Source organism: Sinocyclocheilus rhinocerous, unplaced genomic scaffold (genome assembly GCF_001515625.1).
Source record: "Sinocyclocheilus rhinocerous isolate Xijiao unplaced genomic scaffold, SAMN03320098_v1.1 scaffold271, whole genome shotgun sequence".
Lineage (NCBI taxonomy): Eukaryota > Metazoa > Chordata > Actinopteri > Cypriniformes > Cyprinidae > Sinocyclocheilus > Sinocyclocheilus rhinocerous.
Window position 1 is genome coordinate 2,528,256 of NW_015657574.1, and position 19,347 is coordinate 2,547,602.

Below are 19,347 nucleotides of genomic sequence, written 5' to 3' on the forward strand. Positions count from 1 at the left end.
AACTATTTAATACATTTTGAGCAACATGACATTAGCAACTGATAATATAGGAAACCGCAGATAAATGTACACAATCAATTGCATGAATGTACCAAAGCATTCGCAACTTGTTCAAAAGAATGAGAAACTGCTTTTATGATGTGTACAAATGACTAGATGATGTGGAGGTTGAACAAGTAGTTTTGAGAATTTCATTTCTGATTTGAGAAATGCACCAAAGCGACTGAGAAAAACTGCAAAATGAACTTTTGAGTGGTCAAATATTTTTGTGACCATTAAACTGTATACACTACCTTTCAAAGATTTAGGGTTGGTAAGAATTTGTATGTTTTTGAAAGAGGTCTCTTATGCTCACCAAGGCATTCATTTGAAAACACAGTAATATTGTGAAGTATTATTACAATTTAAAATAACTGTGTTCTATTTGAAAATGTAATTCATTTATTTAAGTGATGGCAAAGCTGAATTTTCAGCAGTTTTCAGTGTAACACAATCCTTCAGAAATCATTACAATATGCTGATTTGGTGCTTGAAAACAGTTGTGCGGCTTACATTTTTTTTTTACGAAACTGATCATTTATTTCAGGCCAGGGTATATATGTATATATATGTATGTACAGTATGCATGTATGTATTTTGTGTTGTATTGTCTGTTATAATGCCACATGTGAGGCACCAGAGACAGATTTATTAGAAGCTGACTCAGGACTAAACCTCAATAAGGTGAATCATTTCAGTCTGACGTGTCAGCTCACCTTCATAAATCTATTCTGAGCCATGTAGCATGTTCTAATTAATCCATAAATCCTTCATTTGTTGGTGATTTAAATGAAACAATTTCTTGGTTAGAATGAGAATTAAACATGAAATGAAGAACAGGGTTTTCCTTCTCTTTGTCTCTCATGAGACAGTGTTGTAAAGCAAGAGAGCAGTATCAGAGCAGAGCGGGGAAGAGGTTGTGCAGGTCAGACTGAGTGGTTATGACCTGGAGCTGTACACCTGAGCAAAGCACTCTGGGAATGGACTGCCTTACCCTCCTGCCCTCCAGAAACTTCAGTGCTCTTCCCACGTTAGCAACCCAGTGGATCCTCCTCAGCTTGCGGCCCTGTTCGCATGGCTGTCAGATGGGAGAAGATAGCACAGCAGACAAAAGGAAAACAGTGATAGACAGAGGAAAATGTAAATACCCAGCAAGGAACAGGGAGAAAGATATGAAAACAAACAAAAAAACAGAAAGAGAGAAAAAAAGCAGTTGGGCCAGATAGTTATATACAAATAATACAGAGAAACAGAGAATACAAAGATGACACCAAATAGATTGCAAGAGACAAAAGTAAAAAAGAAAAAAAAAAGATCAAAGGACCATGTGCCACTTGCTATATTGATTGTTACAGCACTGCAAAGACCTGAGGCACCAATAGCCTTATGGGATTGTTCACTGAGAGTGTGGGTATTCATGTGTGTGTGAGTAAGTGAGCGCTAATAAAGTGCAGTGAATACACTTTTTTTTTTTTTTTTGGTAATATGTCTTGTATTATCATGTTTGCTATCATTTAAAACAATGTCACAATTTAAAAACAATGTTCTATATTACAGAAATTTAAATCTGACTGGGACAATGATGCTTGATACCGTAAAAGTCATTTGTACAGCTGTTAAGTAACTTCGATTAACAAAGGAAAATCAAATACCAAAACAACCAAAAGTGCATTTTTCTTACCAGTTTGTGACCAGACAGGACTTCAAGAAGAGCTAACAACATCACTCCATCTTTCACATCTTCAAAGAGATCAGAGACCATTAAAGGAGGATTACGCTGGGGAGGGAAAACAATCCAGTGATGATTTGATATTTTACTTCAAGCTATTTAGACATCTACAACGTACAAAAGACAGATAGAACAATACACAGACAGAATGACAGACAGAAGGACAGAAAGAACAATAGACAGATAGAATGATATACAATAGAAAGAATGATAGATAGAACAAAACAAAACGATAGAATGATAGATAGAATTACAGATAGAACAACAGATAGAATGAATGATAGATAAAGTGACAGAATGATAGAATGATAGATTGATAGAACAATGGAAGATAGAATGAGACAGAACAACAGAGAGACGGAAATATATAGAAAAATAGATAGAAAGATATGGTAATTAAAATGATAGAATGATAGAATGACCGATGGAACAAAAGATAGAATGAAAAAATGTTAGATAAAACGACAGAATGATAGATAGAACAAGAGACAGATACAATGATAGACAGATAGAATAACAGAATAACAGAATAGCAGATAGATAGATAGATAGATAGATAGATAGATAGATAGATAGCTAGATAGATAGACAGACAGATAGACAGATAGATAGATAGCTAGATAGATAGACAGACAGATAGACAGATAGATAGATAGCTAGATAGATAGACAGACAGATAGACAGATAGATAGATAGCTAGATAGATAGACAGACAGATAGACAGATAGATAGATAGCTAGATAGATAGACAGACAGATAGACAGATAGATAGATAGCTAGATAGATAGACAGACAGATAGACAGATAGATAGATAGCTAGATAGATAGACAGACAGATAGACAGATAGATAGATAGCTAGATAGATAGACAGACAGATAGACAGATAGATAGATAGCTAGATAGATAGACAGACAGATAGACAGATAGATAGATAGCTAGATAGATAGACAGACAGATAGACAGATAGATAGATAGCTAGATAGATAGACAGACAGATAGACAGATAGATAGATAGCTAGATAGATAGACAGACAGATAGACAGATAGATAGATAGCTAGATAGATAGACAGACAGATAGACAGATAGATAGATAGCTAGATAGATAGACAGACAGATAGACAGATAGATAGATAGCTAGATAGATAGACAGACAGATAGACAGATAGATAGATAGCTAGATAGATAGACAGACAGATAGACAGATAGATAGATAGCTAGATAGATAGACAGACAGATAGACAGATAGATAGATAGCTAGATAGATAGACAGACAGATAGACAGATAGATAGATAGCTAGATAGATAGACAGACAGATAGACAGATAGATAGATAGCTAGATAGATAGACAGACAGATAGACAGATAGATAGATAGCTAGATAGATAGACAGACAGATAGACAGATAGATAGATAGCTAGATAGATAGACAGACAGATAGACAGATAGATAGATAGCTAGATAGATAGACAGACAGATAGACAGATAGATAGATAGCTAGATAGATAGACAGACAGATAGACAGATAGATAGATAGCTAGATAGATAGACAGACAGATAGACAGATAGATAGATAGCTAGATAGATAGACAGACAGATAGACAGATAGATAGATAGCTAGATAGATAGACAGACAGATAGACAGATAGATAGATAGCTAGATAGATAGACAGACAGATAGACAGATAGATAGATAGCTAGATAGATAGACAGACAGATAGACAGATAGATAGATAGCTAGATAGATAGACAGACAGATAGACAGATAGATAGATAGCTAGATAGATAGACAGACAGATAGACAGATAGATAGATAGCTAGATAGATAGACAGACAGATAGACAGATAGATAGATAGCTAGATAGATAGACAGACAGATAGACAGATAGATAGATAGCTAGATAGATAGACAGACAGATAGACAGATAGATAGATAGCTAGATAGATAGACAGACAGATAGACAGATAGATAGATAGCTAGATAGATAGACAGACAGATAGACAGATAGATAGATAGCTAGATAGATAGACAGACAGATAGACAGATAGATAGATAGCTAGATAGATAGACAGACAGATAGACAGATAGATAGATAGCTAGATAGATAGACAGACAGATAGACAGATAGATAGATAGCTAGATAGATAGACAGACAGATAGACAGATAGATAGATAGCTAGATAGATAGACAGACAGATAGACAGATAGATAGATAGCTAGATAGATAGACAGACAGATAGACAGATAGATAGATAGCTAGATAGATAGACAGACAGATAGACAGATAGATAGATAGCTAGATAGATAGACAGACAGATAGACAGATAGATAGATAGCTAGATAGATAGACAGACAGATAGACAGATAGATAGATAGCTAGATAGATAGACAGACAGATAGACAGATAGATAGATAGCTAGATAGATAGACAGACAGATAGACAGATAGATAGATAGCTAGATAGATAGACAGACAGATAGACAGATAGATAGATAGCTAGATAGATAGACAGACAGATAGACAGATAGATAGATAGCTAGATAGATAGACAGACAGATAGACAGATAGATAGATAGCTAGATAGATAGACAGACAGATAGACAGATAGATAGATAGCTAGATAGATAGACAGACAGATAGACAGATAGATAGATAGCTAGATAGATAGACAGACAGATAGACAGATAGATAGATAGCTAGATAGATAGACAGACAGATAGACAGATAGATAGATAGCTAGATAGATAGACAGACAGATAGACAGATAGATAGATAGCTAGATAGATAGACAGACAGATAGACAGATAGATAGATAGCTAGATAGATAGACAGACAGATAGACAGATAGATAGATAGCTAGATAGATAGACAGACAGATAGACAGATAGATAGATAGCTAGATAGATAGACAGACAGATAGACAGATAGATAGATAGCTAGATAGATAGACAGACAGATAGACAGATAGATAGATAGCTAGATAGATAGACAGACAGATAGACAGATAGATAGATAGCTAGATAGATAGACAGACAGATAGACAGATAGATAGATAGCTAGATAGATAGACAGACAGATAGACAGATAGATAGATAGCTAGATAGATAGACAGACAGATAGACAGATAGATAGATAGCTAGATAGATAGACAGACAGATAGACAGATAGATAGATAGCTAGATAGATAGACAGACAGATAGACAGATAGATAGATAGCTAGATAGATAGACAGACAGATAGACAGATAGATAGATAGCTAGATAGATAGACAGACAGATAGACAGATAGATAGATAGCTAGATAGATAGACAGACAGATAGACAGATAGATAGATAGCTAGATAGATAGACAGACAGATAGACAGATAGATAGATAGCTAGATAGATAGACAGACAGATAGACAGATAGATAGATAGCTAGATAGATAGACAGACAGATAGACAGATAGATAGATAGCTAGATAGATAGACAGACAGATAGACAGATAGATAGATAGCTAGATAGATAGACAGACAGATAGACAGATAGATAGATAGCTAGATAGATAGACAGACAGATAGACAGATAGATAGATAGCTAGATAGATAGACAGACAGATAGACAGATAGATAGATAGCTAGATAGATAGACAGACAGATAGACAGATAGATAGATAGCTAGAATAACTGAATATTAGACAGACAGACAGACAGACAGACAGACAGAGAGATAGAAAGATAGATAGAATAACTGAGTATTAGACAGACAGACAGACAGACAGACAGACAGATAGATAGATAGATAGATAGATAGATAGAATAATTGAATATTAGATAGACAGACAGACAGACAGACAGACAGACAGATAGATAGATAGATAGATAGATAGATAGACAATAGTACAATTGAATATTAGAATGATAGATAGAATGATAGATAGACAGAACGATAGAACAATATTTACAGTAGATGATAGATAGATAGATAGATAGATCAACAGAGAGTCGGAAATATATAAAAAATAGATAGAAAGATAATTAAAATGATAGAACGATAGAATGACTGATGGAACGAAAGATAGTACAAAAGATAGAATGAAAAAATGTTAGATAAAACGACAGAATGATAGAACAACAGACAGATACAACGATAGACAGAGAGAATAACAGCATAACAGATAGATAGATTTAGCTTTATAGATTAAACCCAGTGAATATTAGTGTTGTCAGTCGTAAGCTTAAAAAGCATCTGAAAAGTGAAGAGTAAAAGTGCTGATTGTAGAGACGACACAGTCTGTCTGACCCGATGAAGCCCCTCCACTAATCCATCCACAACAGCCCCTCTTTACCCGGACGACACATCTAGGATTTCTCTTAAAACAGCAGTCACATGACTGGGATTTGGAGTGGAAAGCAGCCGGGTGGCAAAATCGTTCATGAGGAGATTAATATGAAACAGTGAAAATGAGTGTGTATGTGTGTGTGTGCGTGTGTGAGAGAGAGATGTAGAGGGGGTGGGGACTTATATTTCAAAAGAATGGCAAAATAGAGAGAGAAAAAAAGTAGTTTAAGAGTGAAAGTGAACGATTTCAAGAGAAACGACTGTGGGATGATCTTAATTAGAGGTAGAAAGGGGAAGTGAGTGATGTTTTTAAAAGATTAATTCTTGAAGTATTTTTGAGAGAGCAGGGGGAGGAATTGCTAAGATATTCTAATTAGCTCTAAATAATTCAAAACCTAATTGGATAAAATCACCTTATAGGATATTAAATTAAAAAGAGGCACTTTGAGTAATTATGCAACTAATGAAAATAAGAGGAAAAAACACAAAGGCACAACCAGCAGGGCTTAACAAACTAATTATCTGTGTCTGGTTATTACTGACGGAAATAGATTGTCATGGCAGGCGTTGCTGATGTATTCAGCCAGCGGAGTGACAGCGTTTAGCTACGGTAGCTGCATGTTCTGTGCAACCCAATCAAAGTTCATGTGAACATACAAACGCCTGAGGGCCACTCGAACTGTTTTCAATATCAGTCAGAGATCAGAGAGACACTGTTAGGGGGCAGAGACGAGTTAAATTAAGGTTGAGAGTATCAATAATACTGTTCAACTGCACATTGTCCACTAAATCATTTTTAAAATCATGTCATAACATCAAAAATCAGATTTACATTTATTTTATAGATTAATTTTAATAATGGGGTTCAAACAATATTGGAACCCACTGACTTTCACTGTATGGAAAATCAAATCAAATCAAGTCCCAAAGTCAAAAAAATAAAAAATAAAAATAAATAAATAAATAAATAAGTAAATAAAATAAAATAAAATAAAATAAAATACAGGTTTCAGAACAACATGAGAGTAAGTAAAGAGATGACAGAATTAAAGTATAGGGACATATTGTTTACAAAATTAAATAGTTGACTTTTATATTGTCACTGGAAAATCCAAAGCAACACATTTACTTTGTAGTATGCCATTTTCCTACCCATTAGACATACAACAATGAAAAAAAATATTTCAGTTCAGAATAATTTGTACAGCACTTTTAACAGCGAATAATCTTTAACATAATCAATATAATTAACTTCATCTTTATTATAATCTACATCAAAATTAACATTAAATATTGACTGCCCTAAAATACATGTTTTATATTTGTGGACCTTTCCATGGACCCTCTAGTCTAGCATATCCCTGCATCCCCAAAAGCATCCCCATAATTTAGACAATATTTTTTATAAGTCAGAAATTATATTTTATTGTCATTATTATGAAAGTACAGAGCTCTTCTAAAGCAACTAAGGAAAAGATTACAGAGAACCGCCCAGATTCCTTAACTAAGGGGACCTATCTAAAAAGCAGTGGGTGCAGTTTATGAACCTGTGAGTACAAATGACAAAATTGAGGTTATTGATTGTTAAATCGAGGTTACAGTTTGTGAATCTGTGGGCACTGATTACTGAATTTCATAATTCAGAGAGAAACCTGATGGGGCGTTGATATATGTCTAGCGAGAAAGCAGGTGCAGGCAGCAGGGTGTCCGGGCGGCTGCTGTGTGCTGCTCACCCATGCTAACTGTCAAACACATGAGAAACGAGCTCATCCTCAATATTGGGCATGCCATAATTAAGCCCTAACCCTGTCTGAGAGGATTTGTCAAAGTTGAAATGGAGGGTGGCCTCTTTCGCATTCCCTTTCTTTCAATCGCACTCCTCTCTCTCTCTCTCTCTCTCTCTCTCTCTCTCGGTCTCTAGTGGCTAATCAAGTTGAAGCTCTTAGGCAGATTAGTGCTTCAGTCCTGCCTCTCTGATGTCCTTCAAATTTGCAAGCACATGCATGAGTAAAGAGACCTGAGGCAATGCATCCTGTGATGGTATCTTTTAATGAATGGTTTGGAGTATGAGGATTTTGGTAAATCTTTTAATGCAATGCTGATCAATTCTGTGGGAATTGATTATTGGGTTGAACCAGGATCTTGGTTTAAGGCTGAGCAGTTGAGCATCTTGTAAGAAGTTTGCACCTTTTAAATTTTCGATGATGTGCACAGAGTGTTCTCTGTGAGTTAAAGAAACAGTTCACCCTAAAATGAAAATTCTGTCATCATGTTGTTCCGAATCGGTTTGAATTGAATAGAACACAAAAGGAGAAATTTTGAAGGCATTAACTGGATACTCTTGTCCATAAAATTACACTGAAAAAGGACTGGAGGTTTCAAGCCTAAAACAAAAGGTTCATACACTTTTATATTAAATTTAGGGGTGCTATGTTTCAAGTCCACCAAAGTCATATCATACCTTCAGATGAGAAACTATGGAGCCAGATCGGCCTCAAAAATAATACATTTATAAAACAAAATTCATAAATGCACAGCACAATTTACATTTACAAAATCCGATTTGTAAATTCAAAACACAATTCATAAATACAGAAGTAAAAGCATAAATATTTCCCCAAATGCTCACACAAAAGCATCTTACCTAAATAAATAAATTCAAAGCAGTCCACGCATGTGTGATGATTTGCAAATGCAGATTCAACGATCCATAAATACATGTAACATCATTCATAAATGTGTGATGGAAATTAATTCAAGAACTTGATATATACATATCTGTGTAAACATTTTACATTTATTTAGGTAAGATGCTTTTGTGTGAGCATTTGGGGAAATATTTATGCTTTTACTTCTGTATTTATGAATTGTGTTTTGAATTTACGAATCGGATTTTGTAAATGTAAATTGTGCTGTGCATTTATGAATTTTGTTTTATAAATGTATTATTTTTGAGGCCGATCTGGCTCCATAAGAAACAAACAGAAATTATTCACTAACAATCTTCCCCTCCAGTGAACTCCAGCGAGTTCCAGAGTCTGATTCATTTATGAATCATTCAGAATGATTCTTTGAACTGGATCAACTGAATTATTAAAAAGATCTGGCTCAAATGGATGATTCTTTCATGAAACTTGAAATTCTGTCAAAAGGCTGTAAGGCCTCAATGCAACATCTCCATCACTCACTAGTGAAACTTGGAACTAACGGACCTAATTTAGTCTGTACACCTAATTACATTTCATTATCTATCATGGACCTGTGGCCGTATTCTCTAATACTCTATTGATACTTCTATAAAGAAATGAGAGGAGCGATAGAAGCAGTGTGTAATTCTCATTCTGTGTTATCATACACATGCTAAGAATTAATCCGAAGCCTTTGGGCTATGAATTATGGAGCTGGAAAATCACTGCAGATGATTTGCATTAGCGATCTGGTGGAGGGCTAGAGAGATATTTTGACCAGAAATAGCTGAAACCCAAATGTAAACCTGCTTGAAACAGTGATCACTAAAATAGCACATACAGTCTAAAATCATCCTGTCAACAATATAAGAGTCACATTGATTCCCTGCTATTTGGCACATGCATTCTCAAACTTCTCCCTCAAATACTTGAGAGTGCTGTCACCAAGGCAACATCATTCAGCAGCAGGATGAGGTTAAAGGGCAACAGCAAAGAAGTGGGAACAGTGGGTGCCAGGGATGGCGTGGTGCTATTCGGCTATTGAACAAATTATTTGGATTTGCAAGATACAATGAATGTAATTGATTCTGACAGATGTAGAACCAGTTCAAATAGTTCTCTATTTGCAATTTTAATTAGACGATCTCCATTTCTGTCCTTCCTGCACACACATTTCATGAAAAAAGTCTCATGTCTATTGAAGCAATAGGATCATGTCACATCTCTTTCATACAATAGGATAGCAGGTCCAAGTTAATATATGGCAAGGTTTTATTTTATCTCTTCAATGCAGTCCACTAAAAGCTAAATCTTTTTCTGATCCAGATTCAATTTTCTTTTATAATTTTGCCTTTAATAAACCATCACAAAAAATGTGTATTCACAAATGTATCTCAATTTTAATGAAACTAGCTTAACAAATAATACAATTTATATAAAATTAAAAATGTTGGCAACTAACTGAAATACACAAGTTAGTTAACTCCTAAAATGACAAAAAATAAAAAATAAATTACAGCTAAATAATATATTATTTAAAAATATATATTTAAAATATATGTTAAAAAATGTGCTATTGCCATTTTATTAGTTTTTGTCATATACACAGTGGCATTCAAATGTTTGGGATCAGTAAGATTTTTTAATGTTTTTTAAAGACGTTTCTTATGCTCATCAAGGCTGCATTTATCTGATCAAAAATACAGAATTTTTACAGAATTATTTATTTTTTAAATAAAAAAAAACAGTTTTCTATTTAATATACGTTAAAATGTAATTTATTCCTGTGAAGCAAAGCTGAATTTTCAGCATCATAACTCCAGTCTTGAGTGTCACATGATCCTTCAGAAATCATTCTAACATGCTGATTTATAATCAATGTTGCAAACAGTTGCTTAATATTTTTTGGGACCTGTGATACTTTTTTCAAGATTCTTTGATAAACAAAAAGTTAAAAAGAACAGCGTTCATTCAAAATAGAAATTTTGTGTTACAATATACACTACTATTCAAAAGTTTGGGGTCAGTACATTTTAAATTTTAACATTTTTAAAGACTAATATTGTTAGAAAAGTTTTCCATTTTGAATAAATGCTGTTCTTTTTAACTTTTCATTCATCAAAGAATCAAACATTTACAACATTTTTGTACATACTAAACAAATAATACTAAAATAACACTACAGCATAAAAACAAAGGCTAAACAAAGTTGTATACTAGAATTTTATGTAAACTATATCTGCCTATGTAGAATCTGCTCGTAAATACGCTTTAAAATCTGCGTGTTTATACACCAGAAAGCATCTATCCATGCAGTAGCTGTTTATGATTCCTGTCAGAGAAATAATCAAAGCATAAACTAATTCATAAGACTGTCGTCTTGAAGCACATTGATGCTGTGAAACTCACTGCCAACTCTAACTGACAGGTCCAATATGTCCATGACAGATGGTAATGAGCAAACAGATAAATAAATAACGGCTAGGGAGCGTACGAACCTCAAATCTTCTGTGGTTAACATTTTACGCTGGAGAGGCACTGGTGTGCAACCTAATACAAAATGCCACGTCAAGACGTATTCCCCACAGATTGATATTTCAGATGAATTTCCTGCTCCTCGTCACAGAAGATTAGCCAAGCCAGGTCTTGGTTGATCATACTGGAATTATCTGGAGTGGCGGCTAATTAAAAAAATGGCTTGACCAGTCACTCTTTACACACAAATCAATAAGCCATCAAGCTATTATTACACGCATATCATGTGTCCCGTTTATCATGCGAATTTATACAAGTACCTGTCATTGGGTAAGCTTTTAATAATGTCCCTACTGTGATAATAGAAATGTAAATGATTTAACAGAATATTTTGGGTTCAATACAAGTTAAGCTCAACTGACAGCACTTGTTACAAAAAAAATTAATATTGTAATTTTAACCCTTCTTTTCTTAAAAAGAAAAAAAGCTGGGTTACAATAGTGTTTTTATATAATCATAACCTGTAAATTCCTATTCTGTTAAGTCTTCTGTAAGTACAATATTGCACAAGACTGTGACACAGCATCTTTTTCATTACATAATGCTGGACTGTTGCATAGTTGCCTTATAGGTAAATCCTGTCAGCAGACTGACTGTACCCTGGTCAAATGAGGCACAGTAATTTAAAGAGGAGATTAAAGTGTATATTCACGTTGGACCTGGACTGGTGCCACCGGTCTTATGACAGATTAATTCTGCACTTTGGAGAGAAGTGGCTATAACAGGCTTCAGATGCTTTTTTTCTCTCACACATGAATGGATGCATGTTGGTTCAGAAATCTCACACACGACTCGGCTCACCTTTGCTAGATGAGAGTTGATCCATTTTGTGAATGTTCGCTTCTGCACAGCTTCCTGCTCGTCTAAAGGAAAAACAAAACACACCAGAATCCTGAGTAACAAAACTGATCTTAAATCTTAAACAAAACATGAGACACTACTATATCACCCATCAAGAATCACAATAAAAGACAGTTCTTTCTTTTTGACTGTTCATTTTGACCAAAATATATGTATATTTCCTTGAAAAATACACTGATTATGTTTTGACAAATATTCTGACTGATATTTACACTTTTATACTCTTTAATATAGAGTGCACTGCTAAATAACACCATTTGGTGTGTTTCTCTTTAAGACAATTACTTATACATTAATTGTACAATAAATATACATAACCTTTTTCATTCTCATGTGAGCAACATATTTAAAATGTTATACATAGTTATACACAGCACAAAAATAATATTTTTTTTATTTTTAAGTTTAATTTTAAGTTTTAATTTTAGAGCATTTAGATGGAATAATAATAATAATAATAATAATAATAATACATTCATAATGCATTATGGTTTTTGGAGTCATTTTTATCATGGGTTATGCATATAGGTTATGAATATTGGCACTTTTCAATCATAAAACATCTAAACATAAAAATAACATGTATCATATTGGTTCCAAACAAAAATACTTAAATGCAGCCATAAGGACCAGGACAAAATGAAATGTATAGACACATTAAGTGGGACCCCCTCATAAAAAGGCCCAGAAAAACACTGAATTTGAAGGTCGTCGTGACATTTACTTAAATCTCCTGACCAATTAAAAAACACAGAAATCAGTTTTGTAATTTTTTCAAAGAGCAGACACAACAGAATAAACCATTTGTCTGAGGAGATAACTAGGTAAAGGTTTTACCCAATTTTCACAAGCTCACTCACTATAATATTTCCTACTGTATCTTGTAAGCAAATGAAAGCAGCATAAACATGTCAATCTCGAAACAAAAGATCCAACCCTGATTACTGAACTGCAAGGTGACAGTAATATCCTTTCTCCTAACAGTTATATCAGCAAGAGATGACAACTGATGCAGAGCCAACGTCTTTAATGAAAGCACTGTCTGATGGATTACACTGTAGCCGGTCACTATGTCACACACCGTCTGTGTGTGTGTGTGTGTGTGTGTGTGTGTAAGAAGGGGACCAGGCTCATGCATAATGCAGACCACATGTGCCACTGTCATTTGTGCTAAAAATCTAGTATTTTGTGAATTAATAGTTTGATCAAGTCTGTTTCAGAGCTAAAGCAATCAAATATTGATGAGAAGAGGAGTATGATAGATGGCAACAGAAAAGATTTGCAGCTGCATTGGTGTGTATTGGTCTGTGTGTGTGTGTGTGTGTGTGAGAGAGAGAGAGAGTGTGTGCCCAGCCCACCGTCATAAGGACAGGGTGACTTTGAGCGGGATTCGCAGATGCAAACACACTGTATGTGCATTTGACAGATATACACCCACAAAACATCCCCACTGCAGAAATATAACAATAACCAGGCATCTTTTTTCAAATTCCTAATTAAATTTCCAAAATAACCACGATTAATCAACACTTCCTTGACTGTCTCTCTTGCACAGTCAGAATTGATCCACAGCACATCCAAGAACCTGCTGAGCTCCCCTACAGATGACCCTGTCATTGCCAAAAATCAAAGTTATAAATAAAACAAAGATTACTAGAGTACGTTTTACATGAAAATGCCATTTCAGTCTTTCTAACTCAAAATTTCACAATTAATTCAATGTGTTATTAGCTGTTTCTTTGTAATTAATTGTGAAATTTACTACTAGTTTCTAAGTGAAAATTCTTAAAAAAAAAATTTCACTGCATAGAAGCACCAAAAGCAGTCAGATATGCTGTCAAATGTGCAAATCTGAAATGTGCAACTCACTTAGAAACACATGTCCATCATTGACACCAGATGCATTTATAAACAAGTCTGCCAATCTCTTACCACGCAGGTGTCGAGAAACCCCTTGCACTAAGTTGAGGGATGTGCCAGACTTCTTTTTGGCAGCTATATCCTCCCATCGTCTTGGCACCTTGCCCTTGACATCCATTCCCAGAATGCCTTTGTGATCCTAAGCTCATGAAGTGCACATCCACCTGTGATGGTCAAAGGTCAACTACTCTTGACCTTCCTTTTGTGGAGCTTTTGATGTTGCTTGTCAATACAGAGGAAGACCTTCATGTACCTCTTCTTTAGGTTCCCTATCTCGCCATACGATGTGAAGTAATCAGAATGAAAATCTGTCTATGTCCCTCCAACGTAATAGAAGAAAGTGAGAATGTGTGCATGTGTGCAGCACCGGTCTCAACATCCCTCTGTCTTTACTCTCTCTGCAGGAACGATTCCTCTTGTGCCTCCAGCCAATCGCTTGTATGGGAATGTGTGATGTCATCACAGATCTGAGCGTATGACGGGAGGGGGAGTGGTGTGCGTGTATGTGTATGTGTTGTGAGTCACATAGCCTGCCGGCACGCACACTCTGTAAAGACCGAACCGGGCAAGACGTGCTCAGCACTGAAATTCCCCAAGATCAGCTGAATTCACTCTCTCCTCCTACTAAATGCATTGGATTCTAGGGTTTAGGAAAAGCTGCTGGCCTGAGCTGATTAACTTTGCCTGAAAACACTGCTCGATCTGATTTAGCGCTCCCAGCGGCTTTATAAAGCTCCTAGAACAGTCTAACAAAACAAACAGCCCTCCACTGCTAGATGCATTATTGAGATGCAACAGAGCCTTTTATGTCACATTGTGCTATAAACAAACAAGCTGTATTGCTGGGTTTGTAATATATATGAAATTAATATTTTAGAATGAAATACAGGTTGTATTTTGGCTTGAGATGCATGAAAGAAATGTTTTATAGAAGAGTGAAAACTGGCCCCAGTCCATTGTTGCAGGTTTTGAAAATAAAGATAAGCGAAAATGAAAAGCCCGGGGAAAATGATAATCTTTAAAATTATGATAGTTTCATTAATCACGGGTATAATTTTCTCCTGTATTCGTCTCCTCCCAAAAGGGTTTTTAATGATGGAAGTCATTAATATCAAATGGCATATGCTATCAGTCTCCAGTTATCTTCAATTCTCAAGCCTTGAATCTGTCCTGCAAAATCTTTCATGAAAATCTCTCTCTGACAGGTATATGCATGTATTTATTTTATATACTTATTATAAAATTTAGAATAAAGCAGTTGCAGTATATGTGTGATCTGCTACATGTATTTATATATTTTTAGTGGCTAATGTTCTCTGCTGACAGAAGATTTTACTTGGTAAGGAATTAATATATATGTGTATATATTTATTGCACTGTACATAAATATTTATATATGAGGAGCCAGCAATGCTTTGCTGTGGACGTGACTAGTCTCTGTCCATGGTCCTGAACTAAACTCTGGGTACTGCACTGAGCAAAAACCCCATCATTACTCCATCGAAACAAAAGAAAACAAGCACGGAAAACAAGAATAGCATATTTTAATACTGTAAAAGTGAGAATAAAAGATATTTATCCATATTTATATACTATACAGCCAAGTCACATTTGGAGGTGATGGCTATAGGAGCCCCTTTAGGCTAAAGAACAATCCACATGAGAAAGACAAAAGACAGCATTTTGGAAAGGCATTCATTCTCAACATGGGATTTTGAGTTATTAAAAGAAATGTTGTGTGAAGGCTGAGGGCTATTCTGGACTAAAGATCTGCAGAGGTTAGAGTACAAACAGATGCTGGGTTAGTGTGCCTAACACCTGAGGCTATCCAACTAACCTCGTGGGTCTCCCCCTCTAATGCTCGAAAAAGACATGACTCCAGTTACAGAAAGAAAGAAAGGCACTACACCACCTAGTGGTGTACTTAAGAACTCAAATATACATTGTTATATTGTTGTTGAGGCTTTAGTTTAGAGGAAGCTGTGCAGCCTCGCTAACTGTAAATGTAGCACTCTCTACCTGGTGATTTCCCAAGAGACATTCTTATTCTATGCTTGGCAATGAATTTCCTTTTTGTTATTTATGAATGTACAAATAATAATTGACTAAAGCTGTGCCTCTTAAATCAGATTTGCGGTATTCATTTTTTTAATTGAACTTCTATTTTTAAATTTGAACAGGATGCAAGTTTAATTCTTAAGTTATTCAAATGAACTGAAATTAAAAAGTTTCTCAAGACAAAGAAAGTTTGTCAAGATAAACTTTGAATGATCATTGTTTATACGACTTACAGTCAAATTCTCGTTATTTTATTATATCAGTGTATTTCATGAATTAACTTAGCGGAAGAACATTTTTTTATAACCTGCTGAATTTATTTACATTCCACTTCCTGTATATTGTGAATTCCACTCAAATTCCAAAACACTGAGTTGAAAGAGAGTTTAAAATCTGAATTTCACACAATCACTTACCACACTTACAATCACAGGTTTCAAAATATATCTGTGGATCTCCATTTGACTCCTAAAAACACCTACTTTTAAATGTATATGAATTACCTATTTTAATGATGTAAAACTCCCCTAATCCTAAACTGTTCTATTCCATCACATGTATAGTGAATCAAGTCTCTCTTTTCCATTAATGCCCAATTCCACCCATCACTACAGCAACAACTCTTTCTACACATATGGCCATTATTTATATCTCTGACCGGTGAGTGTGGCTATTAGCACTTCACTCTCACTGTAAACGGAAGTCTTGAGAGCGTCTCCCTCCCGCGCTTATCCATTCAGACATGTGAATCTTTCAAATGCGAATAATTCTACATCGGCTCCAATCCCTAATGCTGCCAAATTAGCATTACTAATTACAGTCCAAAGACACAAATGATTTTATGAATAACTCAAGATGATTATTATAACGGGAACTTCCTCTCCTGTGGTTTCAGACAATTTGTGCTCTTGACAAGACAGATGTGTACACAATACACCTCAAATTTGGACAGTGTCTAGACGTATTCAGTGAAATAAAGAAAAATCACTTCAAAAGTCAATCACTTTTTCAAGGCTTAGCAAATTTACTTCATTCAGGTTTTAACATTTATTTTAATACAGACTTGAATATTTCAAGTCAATTGATTTGAGCTTATTTTATTTTTATATTAAGTCAAGTGCTTTTATCCTGACTGTTCAGAAAATAAATAAAAATACAACAAATAAACAAATAAAATAATTTAAACAAAATCAAGACTGTGATATAGTGCTTTAGTGGCCACTATCTCTCAGCGGATGCCAATCATGCTTTCTGAAGAGTATTATAAGATCTCCTGTTGGCTTGTGAAATGAAATGATGTTGTGGTCAGGAACAGGGCAGAAGTAGGTCAGACAGTCTAAGCTTTTCATCCACTTTGAGAAATTCTGAAGCATCCCCACTTATACTACCCACATCATGTGGTAGATAAAAAAACAATTCTGTCTTATTGTACATATTCAATGTACAATAAGACACATTCTGTCTTATTGCACATTACAATATAATTCAGACACACTGATTAAGTATAGAGGCTCAGTATTTGCATACTCAGGTTATCAAAAGAGCCCACATTCTGTCTTAGATTACACTGAAGCAATCAAAGGTGTACTCACATGCCACAAATCAGGCAACAGTGCAGATTTGATCTACTTCAGAAGGTGAACTTATGCCCAGCTGACCTTCAGTATTTGACGCAGCTTGCTAGAGGCAAAGTGTCACATTGGCTTTTAGTGACCAGTTGTGATACTGACCGAATAAAGCAGCCAACGTCAACCTGCTCCTGAAAGATCAGACAGTCACATATTATGAGGATTCTTGCTCTGTCTGCAGGCTATTGTAAGTGTCACGGCTGTTTCTACTAGCTAAATGAGAAGTAAAGCACAATCTAACAGCACATCTAATCAGTTAATGTCTGTGTTGGTCACACACAAGTGCCAATGCAATATCACCGTCACCGGCAATCAACCAGTCCCTCATCCCAGAATGGCCATAACCCATAGCAGCTGCAAAGAGAACACTCAGGAGCGCCCTTGAACCTAAAACAAGTGGTATGCCCCAGCAATCACAAGCCCACTACCATTTAAATGTTTGGGGTCAGTAACATACATTTTAATGTTTTTGAAGGAAGGAAGTCTCTAATGCTCACTAAGACTGCATTTATTTGATCAAAAACCATAAAAACAATAATATTGTGAAATATTATTACAATTTAAATAACTGTTTTCTGATTTAATATTTGTTTAAATATAATAAATTCCTGTGCTGGCAAAGCTGAATTTTCAGCAACATTACTACAGTCTTCAGTGTCACATGATCTTTCAGAAATTATTCTATGCTGATTTGGATCTCAAGAACACTTCTATTATTATCAATGTTAAAAACAGTTGTGTTGCTTAATATTTGGTGGAAACCCTTTTTTTTTTTTAGGATTCTTTGAAAGTTCAAAACAACAGCATTTATATGAAACAGAAATATTTCCTAACCTTATGTGTTTACTGACACTTTTAATCAATATAATGCATTCTAGCTCAATGAAAGTATTCATTTCATTAAAAAAAAATGTTTCTCACTCCAAATTTTTGAACAGTAGTTTACATACCAAGTACTATTTGGGTTAATTTTGAGATATTTTGACTGTCATACTAAACACCCCCCTCCCACACACAATTCTCTTTGTGTGATCAGAAATTACTCTATACATCAAAATGAGATAATGTCATTCTCTTTCCTTAGCTCTCATACAGATTCACACTTGACCACAAAAAGGCTCTGGCTCTAGTAAGGCTGTTTTTTGTTTTGTTTTTTAGCGGAACAGCGATCATCATGTGCTCATGTCTAATGGACATGTCAATGGACCTTGTATTGTATGGTTGCCACCTCAGTGATTGTGATCCATCACTCTGACTGGCAGCTGAGTCAAGATTACAATGTCATTGGTAACAACAGGTTCCTGAGAGCTTTCAGGAAAAGACAAGTAGGGACCAAAAGCTTAATCTCTGTATAGTATAATTAACATAATTATTTTTAGACATTCTTAAACACGTTAATGGGTTTTTTTTTGCATAAAAACACTGATCATTTATTTTCAAATAGCCATTTACCTGAAAGCTTCAGTCCAAGTTCATTGCAATTGCATGGAAAATTGCAACTGGCACATTCCTCAGAATTTCTCCTTTTGTGTTCCACAGAATAAAGAGTTGTACAGGTTTGGAACAATAT

At 35.0% G+C, this 19,347-nt stretch overlaps 1 protein-coding gene across 1 annotated transcript in view; it reads right to left on the minus strand.

The window, feature by feature from the left end:
* Positions 1–14,471, minus strand: part of LOC107721270 (nesprin-1-like) — a 134,749-nt gene extending 120,278 nt beyond the window's left edge. Inside the window, 4 exon segments of the mRNA XM_016529194.1 lie at positions 1,034–1,117; positions 1,721–1,816; positions 12,112–12,173; positions 14,104–14,471. Of these exon segments, the coding sequence (XP_016384680.1) occupies positions 1,034–1,117; positions 1,721–1,816; positions 12,112–12,173; positions 14,104–14,209 (348 nt within the window). The 5' untranslated portion in view covers positions 14,210–14,471.
* Positions 14,472–19,347: the final 4,876 nt, after the last annotated feature.